This window comes from Branchiostoma belcheri, unplaced genomic scaffold (assembly GCF_001625305.1).
Source record: "Branchiostoma belcheri isolate BF01 breed outbred unplaced genomic scaffold, Haploidv18h27 scaffold192, whole genome shotgun sequence".
NCBI lineage: Eukaryota > Metazoa > Chordata > Leptocardii > Amphioxiformes > Branchiostomatidae > Branchiostoma > Branchiostoma belcheri.
The window spans coordinates 146,003-172,202 of record NW_017803402.1 but is presented as its reverse complement, the minus strand read 5'-3'; the positions used below and the strand labels follow the sequence as shown (position 1 = coordinate 172,202).

General features: G+C 41.4%; 3 protein-coding genes across 4 annotated transcripts in view; 2 read left to right on the top strand and 1 right to left on the bottom strand.

Moving 5' to 3' along the window:
* The first annotated feature begins 3,458 nt into the window (after positions 1-3,458).
* LOC109468115 lies at positions 3,459-6,396 on the top strand. The gene is made up of 5 exons (XM_019766360.1): positions 3,459-3,520; positions 3,909-3,976; positions 5,258-5,356; positions 5,542-5,619; positions 5,817-6,396. Exons 1-5 carry the CDS (start codon positions 3,459-3,461, stop codon positions 5,849-5,851), a joined length of 342 nt encoding a protein of 113 aa, XP_019621919.1. The 3' UTR covers positions 5,852-6,396.
* Positions 6,397-15,532: 9,136 nt separating this feature from the next.
* On the bottom strand, positions 15,533-18,436 carry LOC109468134 (U3 small nucleolar ribonucleoprotein protein IMP3-like). Its single transcript, XM_019766375.1, has 4 exons — positions 18,263-18,436; positions 17,303-17,366; positions 16,390-16,560; positions 15,533-15,766 (listed from the first exon to the last, which is right to left on the bottom strand). The coding sequence occupies exons 1-4, from the start codon at positions 18,394-18,396 to the stop codon at positions 15,590-15,592; spliced, it is 546 nt and encodes a 181-aa protein (XP_019621934.1). The 5' UTR covers positions 18,397-18,436; the 3' UTR covers positions 15,533-15,589.
* Positions 18,437-19,686: 1,250 nt separating this feature from the next.
* LOC109468133 (ATP-dependent Clp protease proteolytic subunit, mitochondrial-like) overlaps positions 19,687-26,200 on the top strand; it is a 22,135-nt gene continuing 15,621 nt past the window's right edge. For both annotated transcript variants that reach the window (XM_019766374.1, XM_019766373.1), the window contains exon 1: positions 19,687-19,813. In XM_019766374.1, coding sequence (XP_019621933.1) covers positions 19,796-19,813 — 18 coding nt within the window. In that variant the 5' untranslated portion in view covers positions 19,687-19,795. The remainder of the gene's footprint in view (positions 19,814-26,200) is intronic.

Here is a 26,200-nt window from a genome sequence, read left to right as displayed (position 1 = left end):
AAATCTAGCCTCCACCAGGCCTGCCTATACAGGGGTACGGGTCGTATAATTCGGCAAAAAGGGAAATTGTTGACAGACTCTCTCACATACCTCTTAATTAAGAAAACAATTTAAGATATTTCAAAGTAAGGTTTGTGTAATATGTTAAGATGTATACGTGGACTAGACATAGCCTCCTTCGCAGTCTTGTTGGGCGTGGGCGTAATTTTTTCTCTGAGCGACGCTTAGTAATATGCCGCCGCGAGGGACGATTTGCTGCCGAGGGACTTTTGCCACGGAGAGAAGGTTTCCGCGCTCCAAACCTTCTCTCCGTGGCAAAAGTCCCTCGGCAGCAAATCGTCCCTCGCGGCGGCATATTACTAGCGTCGCTCAGAGAAAAAATTACGCCCACGCCCAACAAGACTGCGAAGGAGGCTAGACTAGACACGTCATTAATGTTAAGACGACCGTGTAGATGCTGTTACCCGATGATGTTGTCAGTCCGTCGTCCGATGTGAACCTGCCATTGAAGCCAAAGTAAACACAAGCGAAGCTTTGAACAGATACTGGGCATAATACATAGCTGTATGGTCTTTGCGAGTGTGAAAGGTAGTCCATGCTTGACTTGAAAAGAAAAGGTGTGGACGCAAAAGAGACGCCAAACTGCTGTAACAGAACACCAAACGGGCCTCCATGTGAGGAAGATGACCTTGGTTTTACTCTGTCTTTTGGACGGACAACTAGTTGTGTTTTTACTAAACTTCCTACCTTTCTCGGACTGATATTGAAGTATATTTCAGGAGAAAAAATTCAGCTGATCTTCCTGACAGCAAGTAAATGCTGGTCAGGCCGATAATTTATTAAATTGAAGGAACTACTTATTACGTTAAGTGTCTTGTTTTTGCCGCGGATGAATATGAGAGGTAAAACGGTGTCGGTGACACGAAACACATACCTGAGAGTAAGCTATGTTAAAATTTGGGGAAACGTGGCATCATACCAATTATATGGCGACGCAAATCCCCCTTTTACCGTGCGACTACTGACACGGTTTTTCTTCATGCTTGGACAGGCCTCGAGTAAACGACTATGTAACCACTGCATAGTTTACCCCACCCGAAATTGGGTGGGCACTTGGGCAACTTACGTACTTAGTTTGAACACCTAGTGCTTAAAGGCGCCTAATCTGAATCATACAACTGATCCAACATGCTCAGGTGGTGTTCAGTGTATTTCAAACTGAAAGTGGTGGTATCAAGCGATAGGTTTCTACAGGATTTTTTTTTCAGGAAGACCTTGTAACTTTTTAGTGTATAGTTTGCGTTTTACGAAAATGATAATATACTTAAATGCTACAGTCATTTAGTGACTTTATCATTACATGATACACTTTTGAACATTTGTGTTTAATTATCTATAATCCTTCATCTATTACAACTTGGGCAGGGCTGTGTTATCTCACAAGTAAAGTACAGATATTAGTCTTGACATTTGTCCAAAATGTTTTATTGAAAACTTCAAACCATGAAGCAAGATAAATCCAGCAAACCACCAATAAGTACACACGTTGTCTTACTTGAACTATTGTCACCACTCTTTATCTGTATAGCCGGTATAATTGCCCTTCTGTGTAAAACACCAGCTTCACAGGCACACAGTGCAGCGGCAGCTGGCAATATAACACTGAACAACCTGTCACACCTAATCTTTGTACATCTGAGCACATTGTTCTCCCGGTTTATCTCAGCTTCAACCGACAGTCTTCTATTCTAACCCTGACACCTACAGCACTTTGGTATAAGATCCTATAAATGGCATGTGACAGTTCGTATATTGGGCTTTGATGCATCAGCAGGAAAACTTGTAAATCGTGATGACACTTCCGTTGATATCTTCAAAGCCGTAAAATTTCATTCTGAATCAGTTCCTCGTTCAACTCAACTCAATTTGACATTGTAATGATATAAGGCCCTGCAAAGTCTCGCCTACATGTATTACTAGTATGCTATCCGGTCAGCGAAGCTGTCGATTGTCTGGATGAATAAAGTAGAATGTCTGCATCTCCCCACTCCATTCGTATCCTGCCATCCAGTATTCCCTGCGGCCACCTTCTCTGAATTTGCCTTCCCAGTAGATCGATGCACCTCTCCACATACACCTGTTTCTTCTTTGCGCTTCATCATACGCCATCCGACAGCAGACCGCAAGACGTTCATCTGGCCATACCCTCGGATCGTAAACAGTTTTCAAGTTTGGTCTAAACTTGAACAGAGTCCCACGTCTTCTACACGTCGAAGGCCCAACAGGTGCTGCACCGTTACAGTCGCATGTGGTACAGCGGGCCATTTCCCATACACGTCCGTCATGTGGTACAATTGGCTGATGTCTACCGGAGTCTGGATCGTGTACATCTTGGCGACACGTTACCAGAGCGGTGTACACTCCCTTGGGAAGGCGGCCTCCTGGTAGTTTAGTGACTGCAGCCACGACTAAACCCCTGGACTGAGCGCTCAAGAGAGAGTGGGAATTGTGACACCCACTCACGGCACAACCGTTCTCGATTCTAAATCTGCGATTGTGATCTAGAGCACGGCGAAGATCAAATAGGGGCCCAGCGTGAGCCATATCGAAAAAAAAATTGGTAATGTTCCAAGGGAAAATTCATTCTTAAGACAGAACCTACTCGTGATCAAATATTAAGACAGGGCTGTTCCGTTGGTGGTCCTGCCATCTACCATATATAATGGTCAGTCCCGGAACAACTTTGAAACGTCATAGGTCACTTAGCAACCTCACCTGAGGCACCAATCAGTGTGTGTAATGGCCTCAGCAGGTGCGCCAGTGCGTGTACGTGTACAGGTACAGGGCAGTGAGTCACGGCCGACATCTTATAACTACGAAGGCCCACAATGACACTTCCATACTGCTCTTCCGCGGCCCTGCCATACCGCGCTAAGATTCAATTCTATTTTGAAGATTATAAATAGATGAAAACTGTTTTTAAAATGTAGAATATATTGCGTATTTTAGTATTATGATCTTTAAATGTTGTAAGTAGTAATTTCAATTTGAGGTATTTCTGAATATTTCGAAATGTAATAAGATATTAGTAAGTGTAACATGCTCGCGACTTTTGTACAAACCTCACAATTCAGCCGTGAGGCTGTGATGGGTTTTGGTTTTCAATGGGGGGGGGGGGGTGCAGGGCCTCGGTGCAGCGCTGTGTGGCAGGGCTGTGGAAGGGGTGTATGGCAGGTATAGGCCTTGGCAGTGCGCCGTGGAAGGGCTGTGGAAGAGGTGTATGGTAGGTATATCTCTTTGGCAGCGCTGTGTGGCAGGGCTGTGGAAGAGGTGTATGGAAGTGTCGTTGTGGGCCTTCGTATATAACAGAACATCATTACACTTCTGCTTACAACATGGCTACCCCTTTGTGGGCACGGAAGTTTTCCTGTACATGGATCAACGAGGGGCGGCTAGACATGTCTGGGTTTCGTAAGGACATGCCCGCGTGTCTGAAGCTCTACCTAACCTCCATACGGTGGTCAGAAGAATGGACGGAGGCTCTGGAAATGATACAAGATGGCGAAGGGCATTGCTTTGCCAATGAAACTGGAATTGTATTTTCCAAGGAATCGGCTAGCGACCCGAGTAGTGAAGAGCTCCCGAATAGCGAAGTTGCATTCTTTGCGGGGTGCTTCCCGAAAGACCGAGTGAAGAAGACTGTGTTCCTAAGCATTATGGAGACATGTTTGAAAGAACGTAGAAAGCAATGTAAGTGTCCCGCTTTAGACGGTGAAGAACAGTTATGTTCAGATGGTGCTACCATATGATGGAATTGGCACGAAAACTCTCGCGAGACAACGAGTCTCCAACACGTGACCCCGAAGAGAGCTTGTCGGGACATGCACGGACAATCCTTCATTCTGCAGTTCGTCACGCAGCGAAACGAAGTCCAAGGGTGCCACAGATCAAGAACTAACCGGCCAGGAAATCAAGGGTAAGTGTGTGACTTGTACGGTCAGAATGTTTTCCATCAAATATCAAGCCCTTTGAGTTTCGAATTTTAAACTTTTTTCCGTTTATTTTTATTTTTATTTTTTTTATTTTTTGTCGTGCCCCGCACTATTTTGGTCTAAACCCTTCTAAAGATTTTCCTAGAGTAGAAACTTCATATGTATCAGCTTTATTATTTAGGCTATTCAATTTAATGAAACACATTATGGACAAACTAGTAGCAAATTGCAGAACAGTTAAGTGTAGGAAACATGTCATAGCGCCGTGGTCATAGGTGTAAGGCGAGCGTGTTGATGTCACTCCGCCAGAGCCTAATCAAGCCGTTACAAACCTGCCTTTGAGCAAATAGACCTTTGAAAATATAGTGAACATAATAAAGCCATTGCCATGCTTGATTGGTCCTTGAAAGTGTGAATGGTGATTCATGCTTGACTTGGCCGGGGACAAAACATGTTGACACACAAGGATCGAATGTTGTAACTGAACACCAGTCGACCCTCCAGGTAAAATGGGTGGCGTTGGCTTGTTTTTTTAGAAGGACAGCTAGTTGTGTTTTTACGGAATATCCCACCTTTTTTCGTGGATATCGATGTGTATTTGAGAACAAAAACTTCAGCAGATCCTCTTCACGCAAGTAAATGTGGCCCAGACTGATAACTTGTCTACCTGTAGGAACTACTTATTACCTTAAGTGGTATGTTTTTGTGGCGTATGAATATGATAAAGGGGGTGAACAGGCCACGAAACATACACCCGAGACTAACCTACCGCCTACTTTGTGTACCTTTTGACATGCTTGTCATATACATATGAATTTCTTAGTACGCTGTAATGTCAGATCAACAAAGTGCTACAGAACAGGTAACCATATATCACCGAGTGTACAGATCATGTGTAATGTAGGGGCGAAGGCTGGACTACAGGAAACAATGGCGTTATGGAGCATTAAAATTCAGTGAAATTCATGCAAAGAACTTTCTGTTGGTGATATTTACAAGTTTATTGATCTTGGAAGCTCTTCAAGAATACAAAATTAATGTTGCATTTTGCTGTAATTTCACTGTTAGCATAACAGCCCTGTCTTAAATTGTGACAGATCATTAAATAAGTTAGCAAAAGCATCAAGTGTATATGGACTAGATATGATTATGGCAATGTGTTGTTAATATTTTAGTGAACAAATCAAGATGAGATCAACTGACAACTCAGCTACAATGTGTCTTAACCGACACTTGACATAATCTTGTTGTTACCACCATTAAAGGTAAACGAAAGAAATCCCCAGAGGTGGTGCCAGTCAGGAGCAAGATCAGGAGGAGTGAGAGATCACCTGACGTGGCGTCAGGCAGAAGCATGAGGATAGGTGAGTACAGCATGATTTGCTCTATATATAAAGGTAGAAGGTACATGACGCTTGCCCCCAAACAAAGGGTGGGATGTAAATGACTTCAAACTGCATAGGGCAGGTGGGTCAGGCAATGCAGAAAGGAAATCAGATAGCTAAAATCGCACAGCTTATACTGTCTATCTATCTTACATTGATTACAGGTGGAAAGAGAAAATCCAAAAAGCGGCATCTAGGCCAGACCAGCAACAGTGCCCCCTCGGTAAAACGACCAAAGAAAGGTATGGTTGTAAAAGAAACACGAGCAAAGATTATATTTATAAAATTGATAACAATGAAATTTCAACCAGTAACTCAGTTATCTTTTTTTAAGTTCTCAGCTAAGGAGAAATATCCATGTAGCAAAAAAAACTTCTTGGTCCATTGCAGTACATTTCAATCTAAAGGGTATTTAACCACTTATTTTTCTAATCTGGAGGCTATCGCAGCAGGCATCCCTGTGCTCATCTCTAACGAGTCCGGCTTGGCAGACATGGTCAAGGACTTGATCAAGGACAAGAAGTGCCCTACAGATATGAGGGACAGGATCGTGGAAACAAGTATGAGGGAGTCCGTACTAATTAGAACTGCAAAAAAATGGGCAGAGAGGATCGTGAATATGTTGAAGTTCTTAGAGTCTGAATTCCGGAAAGCAGCGGAGATCAAGAAGGCGCTCTTCGCATCCCGGTACTGGGAAGAGTCGCACCAAAACTTGCTGCGTGTCTGTGGGTTGATTGATTGTCAATGAATAACTTTAAATATCAATAGACAACAATGTCAATGTTTTGCTGGTTAGCTTGGAGGCATCACTGTAGTCATATGCTCAGTCACTGCACAGACTTGCAGGCTAGCTAAAGGACTTGATACTAAGTTGAAAGAGCACTTCAAATTTACGATCCTGGTCACATATGCAAAGCAGGCAAACAAGATCTTATGCCAATATGTGCTTTTTACAACTGAATCCAAAGTTGAGCATTTCTAAGCAGCACTTGGGTAGTAGGCAGGTTCGAGTGTGTGTGTGTGTGTGTGTGTGTTGTGTGTGTGTGCTAATAAAATGTTAATGATACATATGTGATTTCAAATTATGTATATATGCACATTTATATCCTTTTTTTACCTTCCCCAAGGTTATATTTTCAGTAGCGTTAATGTGTCTGTGTGTGTGTGTGTGTGTGTGTGTGTGTGTGTGTGTGTGTGTAAGTGAAACGTACTTTCATGTACTATGTAAGTGAAACTTACTTTCATGTATTATGTAAATGAAACTTACTTTCATGTACTATGTAAGTGAAACTTACTTTCATGTATTATGTAAATGAAACTTACTTTCATGTACTATGTAAATGAAACTTACTTTCATGTACTATGTAAATGAAACTTACTTTCATGTACTATGTAAGTGAAACTTACTTTCATGTAATATGTAAGTGAAACTTACTTTCATGTACTATGTAAATGAAACTTACTTTCATGTACTATGTAAATGAAACTTACTTTCATGTACTATGTAAGTGAAACTTACTTTCATGTACTATGTAAGTGAAACGTACTTTCATGTACTATGTAAGTGAAATGTACTTAAGCCTGATGACTGCGATCTTTTACATAATAAACCAGTCATTCATTCATTGATAATTCCATATTGGTTAATGGCGGGAATTGCATACTTGCGGCATTTGGAATACAATTCAATACATAAGAAATAATATATTCCAATTTCTATCAGGACTTAATTTGCATAATTCATGGGGAAATGCTATAATAGCTTTTTCTTTTTAGAATAAGACTATTGTTGGGTGGGGAATATGAAAAACTGATATAATTCATGCAAATGATGAACCTATTTGCACAATCAGTGAGACAATCATTTATGATTCGTCAAGCATAAAGGTTAACATTGATTGGCAAAGGTATGAGATCGTGGAACTCTAGTTGGCAGTGGGTTTTCTAGTTTTTAATCAGATGGATGCAAAATTGTAACGTTATTGGAGCGATAAGTTTGTTTTTATCGGACTGTCTTCTACCCCAAGCAGAGGTAAGGATGTAAAAACCGGAAAGTTTTCTGCCAAGCTATGATTTCAGACAGACCGAATGTAGAGAACTACTCTCTGATGTCAGACGCTTGAGAGAAGGATGTAGCTTCTTTGCAGAGGTGTGTCGATTTTACCGCCATTCACGAGTTTCCCATCCCCAGAATGCATTGCGAAAACAGGGGTCTAAACCTCATTTGCATAGGACAGGAAGGCATCGGAATGATCCTGTTGACGTTAAACAGCTTGTTTCTCAGTGTGTTTTGAGGCGTTGGGGCATTTTATGCTCAACGTTAACTAAATTACTATGGGTTGAATCTGGCAACAAATAGAGAATGGATTTTTGGAATATGTGGTTTGTAACGTTATAGTTGTAACGCTATACTGATGCTGTAACGTTACAAACCACATGTTCCATGTGGAAAAGAACACAAAAACTTCATTCTCTATCTGTTGTCAGATTTGACCCATAGTAACTTAATTACTGCTGAGCATGAAATGCCCCAACACCTCAAAACACAGTGAAAAACAAGCAGTTTATTGTCAACAGGATCATTCCGATGCCTTCCTGTCCTATGCAAATGAGCCTTAGACCCGTTTTCGCAATGCATTCTGAGGATGAGAAACTCGTGAATAAAGTACACATTCATTGCATTTTAAAGACAGACTCAAGAGCAGAAGCACTTGTTCTGGTTAGGTTAGAATTAAATGTAAACAGAGAAATTCCCAATTTTCCCACTTAACTCAGGTGCAAATGAGTACATGTATGTCTGTTCGTCTGCGTTGGTCGTGGCATAAAATAAGTTGAAAAAAAAACTTGAGTGTGCCGTCGCTAGGACTTGTGTGATAAACGTTGGAATAGAAAACAAAAATTCACAATCATGTGTCACCGAACAGTATATTGAACGTTTCTGCCGAACTAAGAGCCGGCGATGCCACCTATCAACGAACTGATCCATGGTACGAAATCCATCTTCTCCAGAGACGGAATGTTGCCAACATTGAACGTTTCTGAAAAGCCTTGAGGCATTTCGAACCGCATCAATATTAATTTGTACGTTGTCACTAAAGTAAACGTGTACTTTTACTAAGTAAAAGCGCCAAACATAATAGAGATGAGGTCCCAGAAGGTACGAGGACAAAACGAAAGGAGGAATGTTTCAATGGTTCAAAATTATTTCAATGAATGAATGAATGAATGAAGACCTTTATTGTACAAAAATGCCCACTGGGTTAGGTACAAAGGTTAACTTGAATACACAAATATATACACAACAAGATCAATCTAGTACTAGCACTACAGTCTGTTACATAATTTCGACTTCTCTTCGCTTCTCTGTGATGTTGAAAAGATAAGAGCATACAAGTTTAAGGATGAGTTGTGGGCTCACCATGGTTTAGCCACTTGAAACCAGTTCAGATTGCCTATTTGCAATGCTGTCAAGTAACTCACCTATCTGTAACAATGGATATATCATCCAAGATCTAAGAACACGCATTTGTACAGAAAGCCCAACATATGTTCACAATTTTTGTAAGCACTATACAACAAATTAGGGTTCAGGAAATGAGGTTAACCTGTATGGATGACGTATTATTAAGGTTGGTTTCTAATTGCTAATGCAAATAAGGTTCTGAATTACATAATCACTTGTTACTCTCCTTCTTAACCACTTTTGAAAGCAATAATGATTTCATTGATTGATTGGAGGAGAGTCCTGTCATCGATCACTAAACAGTTACGTCGAATATGTTCCAGAACCACTGATTTGATTGACCTGTCATGTATTTGTATTAACCGTTGCCTAATTATAATGTCTGCACAGTAGGTCTGGCGTTGACGCTTGGGATTATTTTTGTTGCAATATATAAAACTTCACGGAGGATTGACACCTATGGCTTCTTGTTCTACTTTTGTGCATGCTGGCATCCATTTGCCATCTATGGGATGTTAATAAACAGGCACTTTTTACATCCAAGGGTTTTATTCGGGCGACGTTTTTGTGACCATCTGTCGCCTTCCTCAGGGCAATTCTGACGTCCTGACTTGTTCACATTGCACTGCAGCACAGGTGTCGCTGCAATATAAATACGTTTAGGAACGCATCTATAGCCTCGGTCACAACCCGCCGTGCGTACTTTTTGTCCACGGAGTAGGTTTTTTTTGGGGGGGGGGGGCACGTATGTTACTATTTTCTGTAAACGTGGGGAAGGAGTGGCGTCAACGCACGTGACTCGCACGGTTGCGCAAGGTGTAAGAGTGTGGTCTGCACGCCACGTCTGGCCGTGAGCGGTTACGTGCATCGTACGTTGCGCAAGTGCGATTGCAACTTTACCGTAAGGAGGCCGTACTCACATTTGCGTCTTTCGTACGTACGTACGGGGCACGCGCGTCGCCCGTACTCGCACGCACGGGTGGTGAATCCGCAGACCGCACGCAGAAAAAGGTTTACATACACTTAAAGTTCTGCGGCGTGTCTGCGTGCTTCCCAATCTGTAGCTAGGATTCCGTACGGAGGCGGTACTCACCACGCACGGATGCCCTACGTTTGCCCACGTTTTTGTACGTAGACAGCACGCAGAAGCACGTACGGCGGGTTGTGACCGTCGCTTTAAAGCAGCGACACATGTGCTGTGCAATTTGAACCAGTCAGAATCGTCCTTATGAAAGTAAAAAAACGGTCACTGAAACGTCAGACGACTAACACACTTTGTTGTGTAAAAATAACCTGTTTTTTCAGTGATTTACCAACCTGATACAATTATCCATCAATGGAATCTTGTTCTTCGAATTTTTAGAACCGTTCAAACCGAACAGAATACGGAACAAAAAAACGAATGAAAACACTCGTGAGAAAAAGCGTATAGTAGACGTTCCCAAATTGTGTGACAGTGCTTTACTACTGAAGACTAGCACTGTACATGATTGTATATATATAAGATGGATCCCAAGGTAATCTTTGCAAGTGCAGAGGAGAAAAGGACTCATCCCAGAAGAAATAACAAGGACAAGTTGTTCCGACTTCTCGTGTACCATCGGCTGGGTGTGTTAACGTTACCGGAGAAGCAAGAGTTACAGGAGTTGTTAGAGGAGGAAAGAAAGAAGGATCTGACGAGAATTACACGTGAACAGGGATCCTCTACAGAACTCCAGGCAACCAAGGGTGACATACGCCAGGTGAGCACGAATACTTATGTTGTCAATCACAATTACCAGGCCCGGTGTTGGCCGGGCAGCTTGCGGAATAGAAAAGCATGTTACTCTGCCATTTCATATTCCACTGCACAAAGAAAGGAAATCAAACCCAACAATAACTTTATCAAAAATATTATCATTTTTTTATGTTTATTATTCCATCATGTTCATTAGCGCGGGCATGGATTTGCAGTGAACTTTCTATTACAGACAACAAAACTCCCACAAAAAGTTTTTTAAAAAAACAATAAAGAGCAATATTCCCGATCAGCATTCTTGACATGCATTGTTTATTTTCGTTTACTGGTGTGTGTGTGTGTGTGTGTGTGTGTGTGTGTTTGTGTGTGTGTGTGTATGATTGCGCGTGTGTGTGTGCGCGTGCGTATTTGACAGGGAAGGAAATATCCTTCCGCGGAAGGGCACTGTTTCCGGTAATGTTTACATGTTCGCAGCTGTAACTCATGGTAGGTTTGACGGATTTCTACCGTGGCCGACAAGAACAAAATTACACCGCAACTTTTGGTGTTTTACACCGCAACTTTTGGTGTTTTACACTGCAACTTTTGGTGTTTTACACTGCAACTTTGGGTGTTTTACACTGCAACTTTTGCTGTGTTTTACACTGCAACTTTTGCTGTGTTTTACACTGCAACTTTTGGTGTTTTACACTGCAACTTTTGCTGTGTTTTACACTGCAACTTTTGCTGTGTTTTACACTGCAACTTTTGCTGTGTGGAATACTTACACCCCTCCCCTTTTATAATGGACGGTCCCCCTGTCAGGTCAAAGGTGACAACGATGGCATGCAAACTACGTCGACTGAGTTATCCTTTTTGTGCATAAGTTTTTTAGAGGAAAATCTTGGCTACGTTGTGACGTTAGTTTTTTTCTAAAGGTTTTTCTAGCTTTGGCCTATAGACCGGGATAAATTTAAAAATGTTTCGACCAGGTCCAGTGATTACAAATTATGTTGCTTTTTGCTGCCATGCGTCACTACTAATTTATCAAGGACGTCAGATATCCAGCTCCAGACATCAACAGCAATGACATAAATTTTCTGCAGGTTAGTTCATTATTATTGGGTATGGACATCGTTTTTCTTCATTTTAATGTCCCTAGACGTCAGCCGCCACCATCTTTGTCACCTTTGACCTGACAGGGGGACCGTCCATTATAAAAGGGGAGGGGTGTAAGTTTTCCACACAGCAAAAAGTTGCAGTATAAAACACAGCAAAAGTTGCAGTGTAAAACACCAAAAGTTGCAGTGTAAAACACCAAAAGTTGCAGTGTAAAACACAGCAAAAGTTGCAGTGTAAAACACAGAAAAAGTTGCAGTGTAAATCACAGAAAAAGTTGCAGTGTAAAACACCCAAAGTTGCAGTGTAAAACACCAAAAGTTGCGGTGTAAAACACCAAAAGTTGCGGTGTAAAATTTTGTACTTGTCGGCCACGGTAGATTTCTTTGTTTTTTGATAAGGCCACACCGACTTTATTTTATGGATGACATCCGCGCGCGCATTGATTTTCACCTGTTCTAAAAAAAAATCACGTTCTGGCCTGGGTAGTCCATGGTAGTTAGCGACAATACGAAGGTGGTAACTCTGGAGGATGGCACCCAGGCTACCGAAGCTCCACGACTCGAGAACTCAGTGTACTGTGTCGATTCATACATTCTGCAAAAAGCCAGCATGTGCCGGCTTGTCGTATACGTCGCTAAGTACTACCGAAAATTCACAATACCAGCTTTGTATTCCTGTGGTTTAAGAGCATTTTTATTTTTGGCCGGAATTTCTTTATTCGCCCGCGCCACTAGTTCTTCAGAGGGGGTCTTCAGAGGATGTCATCCATAAAATTTAGTCGGTGTGGCCTAATACAAATATGATCCATTATTGGGATCTAGATGATGTGGACTGTTTTTGCTTCATTGTACAAAATTGAATGTTTCGGTATTTTCAGGATATTTGCAATCTTATATTTCTTGTTGTTAAAACTGTTTTCAGGAATGGTTGGTTTCTGAAGCCGTACTGGCTTGGGGTGACTCAGTGATAGCCAGCCGCGCGGAACGGCAGCCTGACGCACACAAACACCGCCTGGACGCCGCTAGACTTGCCGGTGACGAGGGCAAATTTTTACCGGCCTCTCAAACGCACCAACAAGAAGACAAGATTGAGGAAAAACTTCTCTCATGTCAGAATCACAGAATCGACGCCTGGGCGCGGCTCCGTGACTGTGAGATCACGTCTAGTGACGACGAGAACTGTGACGGAGATACCCTGATGTTCTGCGGCCGGACACTGACATACACAAGTCAGCAAATATCTTTCGAAAACTTGCCAACATTTTAGGACTTTTTAGGCTTTGAAAATAACATCTCTTGACTCATACGCCCCTTCCTTTTGCACAAGTAAATCAGTAGTGGTCCATTGGATTTCTGCAAGCAAACAGAAATACAAATATATTTTGAATTGACTGTTCAGTAACAATGTGGAACACAATTAAAGCACCTCCTGGAATTTCGAAGTGGCATTATTGTTTACAAGAATATCACATGCCAAGCATCTTACTGTAGATGGCATAAGATTTGTGTATCAAAGAAACATCACATCTCCATTGTAAATCAAGTTTTTAATCAGCAATAATGATAAATTATTGGAATGATAAAGCAAGTACTCATATTGCATTTTTATACAATACACTTCCCTTCTTGTGCTAAACATCTACAATTGCGTTTCATTTCTGGCCAACAAGTGCAAAAATATAGCCTGGTTTAATACCAAACCTATTATAACTCCCGAGTCTGCATCTGTGTGGCCGGTATAACCGCCTTTTGGCGTAACACATCAGCTTAACAGGCACGCGGCGCGGTGGCAGCTGGATACATTACACCGATCGACTTGTTACACCCAACCCTAACAGCATCTAACTCTAGGCCACACCAATTTAATTTCTTGGTTAACGGATTCGCCGCTTCATTTTTTTCTGATTTGCAAATAAAAATAAAAATTCAGAATCAACTGCAAAATGCTCATATTTTGCACTGAACAGTTGAAAACTGTCCTTTTCTTTCTAGTTGTTACAATTATTCCATATTTCAATGCAGTGGTATCATTAAAAGTTCAAAATTCATTGTTTAAATTTTGAACCAGCCTGGTGTGTTTGAGTTCATGGCTCCTATCGTACCATTTCGGGCCATAATAGGATGCCTTGGCCTGTTTTTATTTTTTCATTTTTTTCGCCCGCTCGCTCCATTATTTTTCTAGAAAAATCCGTTAACCAATAAATTAAATTGGTGTGGCCCTAGGCACTGTTTAAAGCTATCTAATGACAATGCCCCTACTGTACTTGGTGACAGCCAGTTCCACTTTGCGATAGTTCTAGGAAAAAATGAGTTCTTGAACACTTCAATCCTTGGTTAATAACTCTGGTACTTGAAGGCATGGCTTACAGCCTCTCCACAAATATTTGCAAGCAAAAATATAATAGTGTATTCCTTGACTCCTAAAGTTGGAAAGTACATGTAACTTTAAGGGCACCTTGTGGGAAGACTTACAATTAATCTTAATTTGCTACACTATATACTCTGTGTTGTAATAACCTAAGTGTACGCAAACAGGTATCATTGTCTGTGGTTTGTGCTAGGAATGACATAGACAGGAAATTAGGTCAAAGATCCCTAAAGGGTTCCTGGGTTATCAGAGGTTATCTTACTTCCTGTCTTGAAAATCTGTTGCCTTATGGGAGCCAAAGGGAAAAGACAACAAAATGTAAAATGTATATTCACACAGAATCAGCAAGAAATTATGAAATAATGAATGAAATAAGATACATGTGTAATCATGAGACTTGCAGAGGTCTTTGATGATTTTTTTAAAATTTTGCCATACTTCATACATCTAAAAGATATTAGTTACTTTATCGTCTGATAAAATTGATATATTAATATCTATCAATTTCATCAGACGATAAAGTAACTAATATCTTTACCTGAGCATACATTGTACACTATAGAAAGACTGGATGCCAGTATATATATTTGCAGATTGTATCAATTATGTCTTATGTCTTAGGCACAATGACACTGCTACAAACACTTATTGTACATGTACATGTAGTCATCTCACTCTAGCCTGGCATATAGTGAAAGGTGCAACAACAACCTATCTATAGTGACCCAGGCGTCAAAATACTGGGTACATATAAGCACTTTGGTAAACCAATAATTGACTGTTGGTGCAGTAGACATTTGTATAAGGTACTATTGGACACTAGTATTGGACACTGGCTATTTTTCACATCTAACACACACTATCAATTAATGACCTTTGGCCAAATTTGTTGCCAGAAGGTTGTGAGAATGGCTGTCAAGTAAGTGTATTGACCAACTGAAACTCTACTGTCACATTGCATGGGATTCAGTTACCCAAAAATGTCTATGTAGTACTGATCATGATGGCAGTTTTTGCAGGTTTTACTGTAAAATGTAATAATTGTTTGAAGGACTCCCTCCATACAAAATATGGCAAACATGTCATTTTACTGTAAATATTTGCAGCACTTCTCCAGCATGACAAAGGGACACTGTAAATACATTTTTTAAATGTTTACCGAAGGAAAACATATCGTTTTTGCTCAGTTTCTTCCTCTTCTTCTTCTCCAAACAGTGACCTATGACCTGACCAATGACATGATTTGTTGACATCTGTCACCATGGTGACTGGTGTTGGGTTACATAATGTTGCAATTTCATGGTCTGCTCTACTCCTGTCACCATATACTAGAAGTAACGTTACATATGTGTGTTTGACTAAGAATCAACAGACTACAGAGCAGTGATTCTTACTCAAACATTGTCCGAAGGGAAACATTACACATTTACTTTGCAAATGTTACTTCTCTAGTTTGCTTGAGTATTACTTCCCATACAAAATACAAAATCCTGCAAAACTAATGACTGATGAAGAAATTTGCCAGTCTGTGAGAGTGTGCAGGTTACGCCAGATCGTAGTCGTCCCGCGCCTCGTTGTACTCCATCACGTGTTGTCTGATCTTGGACGTGTCCACCCACGTGACGAAGTCCTCCATGTTGCGCGTGACGAGGAAAGCGGGGTCCGTGATCAGCTCCGGCCCCACGCGCACGTGTCCCTGCTCGATAAACTGTGTCGCCATCTGGGAACAAACATCAACAAGAAATCTGAGATTTCACGGGGCCTGCATAGGGGGGTCCCGACAATGCTCTATGCTTAATTTTAAGAGCTGGCTAGTACGTATTACAGTAGCTATTGCACTTTACGATAAATCCCAAGTCACTACAACTCATTACATAGAATTAAAACGCGAATTACGCTCTACGCAAAATGTGCCAACACTCTACGTTGAATTAGAGCGGTACGTCTACACTCTTCGTAGAATCAAAACGGCCGATTACGCTCTACGGAAAAGGGCATGCGGGCCCCCATTTCAGACTGCCCCAAGGTATTTTGCATTTTCTTGACCTTCAAATTCACTCCAATCAGTATGTCTGACCTTCTAACCTGTTATTCTGCCAGTCAATCTCCCCCCCCCACCCAAGTGCCTGCTGTCAACCTACTCTCAAGTTTATCCCATTTCCCGTGTCTGACCTTTTGACCTGTCATCCTGTCAATCTTGATTCTTCCCAAGTGCTGTTAACCTACAAAATATACTCTCAAGTTTATCCCTTACCATGTATCTGTCGGACCTATAATTTGATCTGTTATTTTTTCTGACAATGTACTGTGTACCAGTACTGTGTACAAAGTTACCCTACCCACCTGTAATGTCTGAGCCATCCGTAGTTTGACCATGATGACAGGAAGTCTCCTCCTACAGAAGCTGGAGGCTGACACCCTGGTGACGTTAGCCAGGTTCCTCTTGGTGGGGATCAGCCCCAGAACGTACATCTTCTCCAACAGTCGCTCGCTGCACTCTGTCCTGAACGGGTCCTTGAGTAAGAAAAACATGTCAGGAAGCCCTATCTAGCAGGTTTACGTCATGAAGGCTGCACTTGATACACTAGATCGATACACTCCAGCCAGGTCTTTTTATAGTCCAGCAGCATAGCTGGCAAAATCAGCTGAGTTGTGCACTTTTGTCTAAAAGCACCAAATTTGGCACACATGTAGTTGAACATATTGACAATGTACACAAATTTGGATATGGAGGCATTTCCATTTCTGCCCAGAAGCACCGTGACGTCATCTTGAATTTAGAACCCTCAAAATAGGCGAGGCGATCTAGTTTCTTAATTAAGAGGGAGGGGCAAAAAATTAAACATCAATATTTATTTGTACACCACCATAACCCACTACAAGGTATACAAGCTAATTTTGTTTCAACATTGCTGTTCTAGAAAAGTCTTTAAATCCCATTTTTTCAGTAATTTTTATCTATAATTATTCAGTAATAGTACCTATAGCTATGAGATCTTTGTTAATATGCAAATCTGATTAGTCACAGTATGGACAACATGTCGTCCTTTAAATGGAGAAAATCCGTCCACTCTAACAGGAGATATGAGATTTTATAGATTATTACTCTTACTGATTTTAGGTCTTCCCGACCTCTGCTGCCAGGCAGATGCATTTAAATGATGTTGTTTTAACATACATGTACAGCCACTGGTGCATGTTACTTACTATACATTTGTTACATTGAAACAAGACTTAGCGATTATTAAACACTTACCTCAACATTCAGCTCTTTTATCTTTTCCACCAGATTTCTGACTTCTCGGCTAAGTTTGTTATACCTGGAAATTCACACACAAAAAAACACAGATTGTCACAATAAATATTGACTGTAATCTAAAATTGTGAACTCTGAAATGAAAAAAAAAAAGTATTACCTTCTTCAGTCATTTTGACATAAATAAAATACTTATATACTGTAATGCGGCCCGGGCTTCCAAATGCTCCATAGAACAATTTGAACACGTTACGCCCTAACCGCATGCACCGCTTTCGAAAATTTGAATACAAAACTCGGACGTTGGAATTGATGTTGTTACATTTTTTGGGCGGGTTAGGGACACTAGATTTTCGCTCATTTCGCATTGAAAGTCGTGTTTTCTTGGGTGAGTATGACATAAATAAAATACAACACGGTGTATTCCGCATCACCCTCGGTCCCAGCCCTCCCGCTTATCAGATCTCTCTCTGGCCTTCGGGTGATCCGACGCGTGGTTGGTCTGGTACCTCGGGCGAAACGGAATACCCCGTGTTGTATTCTATGTTTATTTTGCACATTCACATTCTAATGCAATATTTTTGTTCAGGGCTCGAAATACTGTGTGCATGTGCACCTTAGTGCAACCAAAATTGGAGCACTAGCTGTGTACCCAATTTTTTCTGTGGGTGCACTGGTGTACCCAAATATTTTGTAGGCATTTTTGTACATATTACATGTATACAGTAATACTTGATATTCTTGGCATCTAAGTGTCAGAAAATCTTTGTTGTAGTGCTTGATTAAGATTTTGAAGGTAGCTCCCATTTTAGATTCAAGCTCAGAAGAGGAGCAGTAAGATCTGTAATTAGGTTTTGTTTTATATGGTGCACCCAAAAAATTTTTCTGTGCACTTAAATTTTTAGGTCGGGTGCACCAGTGCACCTATTCCCAAAAATGAATTTCGAGCCCTGTCCTTACTTGGTATAATCCTCCCTGCGGTTGATGTGGTATTTCCTCATGACCTTGACCTCCTGAAGGTTATTGTCCACGTCCCAGGAGATGAAGTCAACCTTCTTCAGAAGTTTCTTCTCGTGAAACTTCAGCCGACGCATCTTGGAGGTTCCTTCTCAAGAATTTGAGCTAAACTGCAATCTGGAAAAATCACAGAAAATTTATTGGTGATTTTAGTAAATTTTATGGATGACATCCTCCGCAGACTCCAAATCTAATGCGAGCGGGCAAAAAAAAACAAGACGGGTCGAAAAAAACAAGGTTTCGATTCAGTAGGAACATCACATATAGCCAATATCACATAACACTGCATCAAAGTAAAAAATAAAACATTAAATTAGAGCCTTTTCTTGTCTCTTCTCTGCCATCCACCTTCCGACATGGCAACAGACATCTTTGCCCATTTTTGGCATGTTGACCACTGTAAGAAGGCAACAAGATTTTTCGTTTTTTTTTTTCTGAAATCAGGCAAAAATTTGCGCACGCTGATGTCATCTATAAAAATTACTTGCTGTGGCCCAGTACAAACCATTGCTTTCAGACCTCATCAACTATTATTTCAGGTGGAAATTTGTATTTCATAAACATAATTCTCAGATGTAAAGTTCAAGATCATTCATACATGTACATGGAAATTGGTTACACGACAGATATTGTAAAAATGCATACAAAAGTTAACTTGAAAGGTAACAGTTGCAAAGAAAATGCATAATATTTATCTTTGCATATGGTCTTACTCTTGAAGACACGTGAATTTCATACATGTATATATGGTGACAGGAGTCTAAATCCCTCCTGCTACAAAATTGCAACATAACGTAACCGAATAGCAAGTTACCATGGTGACAGACAGTCTGGTTGACCAGTCAGTGTTTGGAACGGAAGAAGAAGAGAAAACTGAGCAAAAACTTCGGTCTGAACCGCCTTCCATGCGCATGTATGATGCATGTAACGTTACACATAATCGGAAATACCGGTACATTAAAGTACAAATAAAGTCACAAAAATACCTGCAATGGTTATAATTGCCTGCCTCTGTTATCCCTTGGTACAATCAGCCGTTCTTTGATGCTTTAAAACATCGACAGGTTCGAGAAAACTACGAAATAATCCTTACAAATTTTTACAAAGTTGCACGCTTCTTTTCACATGGTCGTCGCCATCTTGGGTGAATACATACCGAAAATAGGGGTGTTCAATACGTGCTAATATTCTTCCGTCTAAAAATCATAATAATCATAAATCTACCTAACGTTATAGTATAATTGTATAAAAGTACTTGAAAATCAATACTGCTCTACATCATTTGATGGAAATGATTATTATGTCTTATTCATATCTCTAGTCACGTCAAATTCTCGGATCCTATATGTATAATGGTTTCGACCGAAGGTTAAAGGTCAAACATCTGAGAGCATAATTTTGCTGACCCTATTTTCATCCTAACCCAAGAAGGTTAAAATTAAGAAGTTTGGACTGTCTTGAAGACACAGCAACATCATGATCAGAAGCTTGACTGTAAGTTCTACCTGTTAAGTGCCTTGGGGTTTGTATGTTTGCGTTTAGTAATACTTGATTGGTAGAAATTGTTGTTGAGGGGGAGGGCAGGTTTATACTGGCTTATGCAACCCTTATCTTATGGAAAGACAGCACAGTATACGGTCTACTATATTATTAGTAGGGATTAACAAAGGTTAAGGAACCCAAAGTGAAAAGGTTCAATAATTCAAAATTTATGATGCTTGCGGTTGATTTATTGCTGATATTACAAGCTTTTAAGTGTATAAATTATGTTTGAGTATAGGTTTGTTTTCTTAGGGTATAACTGTAACAGTTGGGGGTTTATAGGCACTACCAACTGACCCGGCCGACGGGTCTAGACCTTTTCAGCTGAGCGGTTAGAGCGTCTGGTTATGATTCGAACCCCGACCCGGAACCAGAAGGGTTTTTGCTGGCTCCACCTGTTTCTTACATTATGATTATCTCCAAATAAGTACATGTATTTATGTCATATCATCACCCTTGCCAAAGTGGTCTGCTATGCAGCATTACCCCCTGAAACATTCATCCTGCATTACAGCCAGTATAGTGCCTAATTTCACAGTAGATTATGACTGTCCAAGGCACCTCCCTCCACTGTCAACTCTGCAGTGCCTTGAACCAATTAGTTTGCCTTTCCCCTGCATTAATGCCCTCTGTCACAGTCTTTGGTTATGGTTGACCCTTACATTAGCACCAGGCTCAAGTAAGCACAATCCTCAACCATTTAGAACATCCTGTGTCAGCAACTGACGTCCCACCGCCTCTGAGCAGGCCTGACTGACCTAATTCAGTCTATAACCTGCCTGGCCTGAAACAGTCTGAAGTTTGTCCCCCTTTTACACAGGGTATATTTTCAGAAATTCTGTTGCAATTCCAACCTAAAAGAACATACATGAAGTTGCATTTAGGACTTCTTGTCATTATACTTCAACCACCAACACCGTACATGAACCACTATCCTCATACCAAATTTTAGGTCCTTTATTTGACCTAATATGAAGACACAGGAGCGAATAAGTTACAATATACTTTTTGGGACTATTTTTTTTACTAAAAAAGCTACATTGAATTATTTTAGGGCCTGCATCCAAACAATTAAACCAAGAATACCTGTGGAAGTATATTCCCAAGCTCTGTTAAAATTTCAAGACATTTGGTAAAAAAATGTGGTGCCTGGTAGCAAATGTCTAACAAGAAGTGGAGAGAGAGAACACAATGTAGGACCAAGACAGCTTAGAGCATTCTGCTCCCCCCATAGGTCACATGACCTCTGGGGGGAGCAGAATGTTCCCATACATGGTCACATGATAGATCAGACCATCCTTTGCAACTCCCCATAGCACATGTAGGAGGCTCTGTATGTATACAAATGCAGTCACTATCAGCCCAGGCCAACAGGTCCTGGACCTTTTGATTTAGTGGTTAAAAGACATTCAAAGAAAAGAAAAGACTCCTGTAGCTTGGTCAAAACAAGCCAAACTTGGAGATATGTATGATGCTGTGTTTCAGCTCAAAGAAAACAGATTATGTTTCAACTCCTAGAAGGCACATATGTTTTCAAAGAGCACAGGATTAATTTGGTGTGACCATCCCCACTGGCAAGCTGTCAGGCAGGCTGTCAGGGGTGGAGATCACATCAGGCAACAGCTTCTTCCCCACTCCAAAAGGCCCAGATGATTAATGATGATTAATGGTCATGGCATCAACCCAGCATTACTCCCAATGTTCAGTGGGAGCTAGTTTAATGCCGGGGTAACCCCAGAAGTGATCTGATAATGACCACGTAATGCGGCATTACAGCCGCACAACTGACCACTTTGGCAAGGGTGACATATAGCCAGAAGACGTCAACCAATCAGAAGGCTTCATTTCCCATCAGTCACCTCGAAAGTGGTCGTTTTTTTAGTTATAAGAATAACCAACCACTTTTTGGACCATTCCATTACTTGTATAGTTTTTATACAGTTACTGTAGTATTTTATCTATTAACCCTCTTAGCACACCATAAAATCTTTTAGGTACACTGTAAAATTCAGGGTTCAAGATGTAACTCATTATCAATGAGTACTTTTGGTTTTATTATTTTTAAACCATCCATGTCAAATCCCGTGGGCATTAGTTTGATCCCAGTGTTGGGTCAACTCAGCAGACCCATTGTGATGAGGGATTGCAGCTATTTCAGATGGTGGCATAAACAGTTGGAACCTTGTTTGAGAGACTCAGGTGCAAGCCTCAAGCACCAAACCCCTGCACATAAAAGAATAGCAAAGCCACACAAGAAATAGGGGCTGCACTTAGAGTCGCCTTGCTAGCTGGACATGGAGGCGATTAGCGATTAGTGTGAGCCCTGGGGCACATTTTTTTCTACCTCCATAGAGCTCCATGTATTTCACTGAATGCATGGCCATGGTTCATGTGCACATCACCTAGCCTTCAAGGAAAATTTAGATACCAGTGCGTGTTTTACGTCACCTTCAACTTTCAAGAAAACCTTCAGAATATAGGCTTGGTTTATTTGTATCTGTAAATTGTAAATCTTGGATGAGAGTATTCTGGTTTTACAACCCCATGCACTGTGATTCTGTGAATGATACACATACTAGTAGTGCAGCACTTCTGGCTTCTCGAACTGTTCTTACTGGCTCTGCGGAGGTGATTACAACCTCTCAAGCCACGTTGCAGTTAGTAGCTACTTGAAAAAGCATTATGCTTCACTGCAGTTATCAATTTTAACAGTCCTTCATCTTTTCTCTTTTATTTCCCAGAGGTTGCCGAGATGTCTGGTGGTCCTGTCCCCTGTACAGACATGTAGAGGCTTCCAGACTTCTGCTGACACCTTACGGCCGATGGTGCCTATAGTGGTGGAACAAACGGTAAGACTGACTAATTAAATAAACTTTAATTTGCTTTTATATTCAGGGCTCAAAAAAAAGTCTTTCCTGTATACCTGCACTCATGCAGGTAACACTGAAAGTTACTAACACTGGACAAATTTTACCTGTGCTAAAACTATAGTATAAGTACACTAGTAAACTAGTCAGAAACCATTGCCATTTAATGGCTATTGCCCCCGGGGAAGGAGACATCCTTCCGCGGAAGGAGACATCCCTCCGCGGAAGGAGACATCCTTCCGCGGAAGGAGACATCCTTCCGCGGAAGGGTTTTGTGAGAGATTTAGATTTTCATGTTCGCAGCTGTTTGTCTCCTTTGGGTGGGCGGATTCTTTTGAGACTCGGTATATGTTTTGCTATTGGGCTGCAGAAAATGCGCGTTCTTTTGTTTTTATTGTATATGTGTTTTCGGGCGTGAAAATTGTGCCTTTTGGTGGCCCCAGAACACCCCTTTGAGCGTGAAAATGGTCACAACCGTTGACCTTTGGCGTGTTTAAGGTATTTTCGGTCTAGTCCACAAAGATGACCTCTCGCACAGAGGGGTGTCCGGTCTCGATAAATTGTTTGTTTAAAACCTTAGTCCTGCGGCGTGCAACAATTGTTGTTGTGCACATGCATCTTCTGTATGCGAGGCGCAATAATATTGTTGTTTGGAGGGTATTTCAGTATGCGTACAAGACGTGTGATCGGCACTTCCGGGTGGCAAAGCTGCCAATGGGTCAGGGGTCAACGTCCTCTTGTGCAATCTTTGTTTTGGATGTTTTCGGCGTATATTACGACTTCTAACTTACAAATACCACAGTATACGGTCTCAGACATTCTCGACATGCATTTTACCGAGGATTCAGACCTTTACTTCCCCGATATATAAGAAAAATCAGCGGAATCAACTATACATAACAAACAACATGAGTATAAAAATATACAATAAAAAGGTATAAAATCTCAGATTTTACTTGTTTGTATATACTTCTTGTGTGGTAAAAACTCAATACAGAAAATGAAGCCCTGTCATTATTTTCAAAATCTGTTATTTTCCTCTGTGTCAAGCTCAGTTTATCACTTTTATTTGTTGTTGCTTAGCTCACTCACACACTTACTCACGGTTTATCGTCCGTTGTTCCCCGTCTTCCAAGGATTAGATGTGCTAATGCAAGTTGCATACATGCACATGTAGAAAAAGAAAAACAACCTATCTTTTGCACTTTTGTCGCTGTTTAGGGACGTGGAGAGAGAGCCTATGATATCTACTCACGTCTGCTGAAGGAGAGAATCATTTGTGTCATGGGCCCTGTGAGTAAACATTTTTCATCTATCATGGGAACTCTACGTATACGTGTAAGTCTATTGCTGTATTCTGTACTACATCTTTTAAATTTGAATGCATTTTAATCAAGTATGTATAGCTTGTTTAATTTTTCAATGACGATTTAATTTTTTGGTGTCTATCTCCACCTTAAATTAAAATAATTACACTACTGTGAATGTGTTTTGTGCTACAGAATGTACATTTGCTCATCTTCTCTGTCCTCCTCTTCTACATCTTCCTCCCCATCTTCCTCATCCTCTCCATCCTCCTCTTCTACATCTTCCTCCTCACCTTCCTCATCTTCTCCATCCTCCTCTTCTTCTTCTACAGCTTCCTCCCATCTTCCCCATCCTCTTTTTCTTCTACAGCTTCCTCCTCACCTTCCACAGCTTCCCCATCCTCCTCTTCTTCTACATCTTCCTCCCCATCTTTCTCATCTCCTCCATCCTCCTCTTCTTCTTCTACATATTCCTCCTCACCTTCCTCATCTTCCCCATCCCCCTCCTCTTCTCCTACGTATTCCTCCTCACCTTCCTTGTCTTCCACATTCTCCTCATCTTCATAGTCCTCTTCATCTTCCTCATCTTCCCCATCCTCCTCCTCTTCTACATATTCCTCCTCACCTTTCATTGTCTTCCACATTCTTCTCTTCTACATACCTTCCTCACCTTCCTCATAATCTTCCTCCCCATCTTCCTTATCTTCTCCATCCTCCTCTTCTTCTTCTACATCTTCCACCCATCTTTCTCATCTTCCCCATCCTCCTCTTCTTCTTCTACATCGTCCTCCCCATCTTCCTTATCTTATCCATCCTCTTCTTCTTCTACATCGTCCTCCCCATCTTCCTCATCTTCTCCATCCTCCTCTTCTACATCTTCCTCCTCACCTTCCTCATCTTCCCCATCCTCTTCTTCTTCTTCCATACATTCCTCCTCACCTTCCTTGTCTTCAAAATTCTCCTCTTCTTTTTCTACATCTTCCTCCCCAATCTTCCTCATCTTCCCCTTCTTATTCTACATCTTCCTTCTGAGAAAGACATCATCATCGTCATCATCATCGGTCGGCTGCAACGCAGGCGATCACAAGTCCATTCCACGACCGCCGGTCAGCAGCCAGCGCAGCAATGTTGTCAGGGCTCAGGTCACCTTCCGTGTCCCCCAGCATGTTCTGGATGTAAGTCAGGTAGCTCATCCTCTGGCGCCCAGGACGCCTTCTGCCGTGAGGTGGGACGTAGAGGGCGTAAGACCTGAGTGGCTCCTCTACTGGCATCCTCAGGGCATGTCCAATAAAGCGCAGTTGCCGCTGCCTCACTCTGAAGATCAGAGGTTGTGTGTTTGTGGCTTTGTATAGTTCACGGTTGCTTACGTGGTCTATACGTTTGATGTTCAGCATGATTCTGAGGCAAGATGTAGCAAATGAGTTAATCTTGTCCTCCATGTCACGTGTTAGCACCCAGGTTTCGCAACCGTACAAGAACACCGACACACAGGTTACATTAAAGAGCTTGATCTTTGTGGCAGTGGGGAACGTCGGATTTCTCCAGATCTTTTGAAGTTTCCAGAAAGCAGTCCAAGCGAGTGCCTTCCGCCTGGCCAGGTCGGTCTTACTGGATGCCATCATTGATCCTAGATATCTGAAGTCTGTTACATGTTTGATGGGCTGACCATACACTTCCAGTGGCGGCTGTGGGTTGCAGTTGATGGTCATGTATTCGGTCTTAGGAACACTTATGACAAGACCTAGTTGTTCTCCTGCAGTAGCCGTTCTATTGAGTTGTGATTGCGCCTTAGGTATTGATGCCTCAAGCAGAGCGATGTCGTCAGCGAAGTTTAGATCGTTTAAGATTTTGGCTGGGTGCCTACTTGACTGGCGAGGGTGTGTAACTACACCAGAGCAAGTATCCTCAATGGATTTCTTCATCAGATAGTCCACAAGTATGATGAACAGGAAGGGGGCAAGGACATCCCCTTGTAACACCCCTGTGGTGACTTGGAACGGTTTTGTAATGTTGCCATCCACCATAACAGCACTTTTTGAGTTGTTGTAGAGTACGCTAATGGCGTTGACGATAGTGACCGGAACACCATAGTGGCGAAGAACAGCAAACATAACATTCCTGTTGATGGAATCAAAGGCCTTTTTGAAGTCTATAAAAGTAACTAT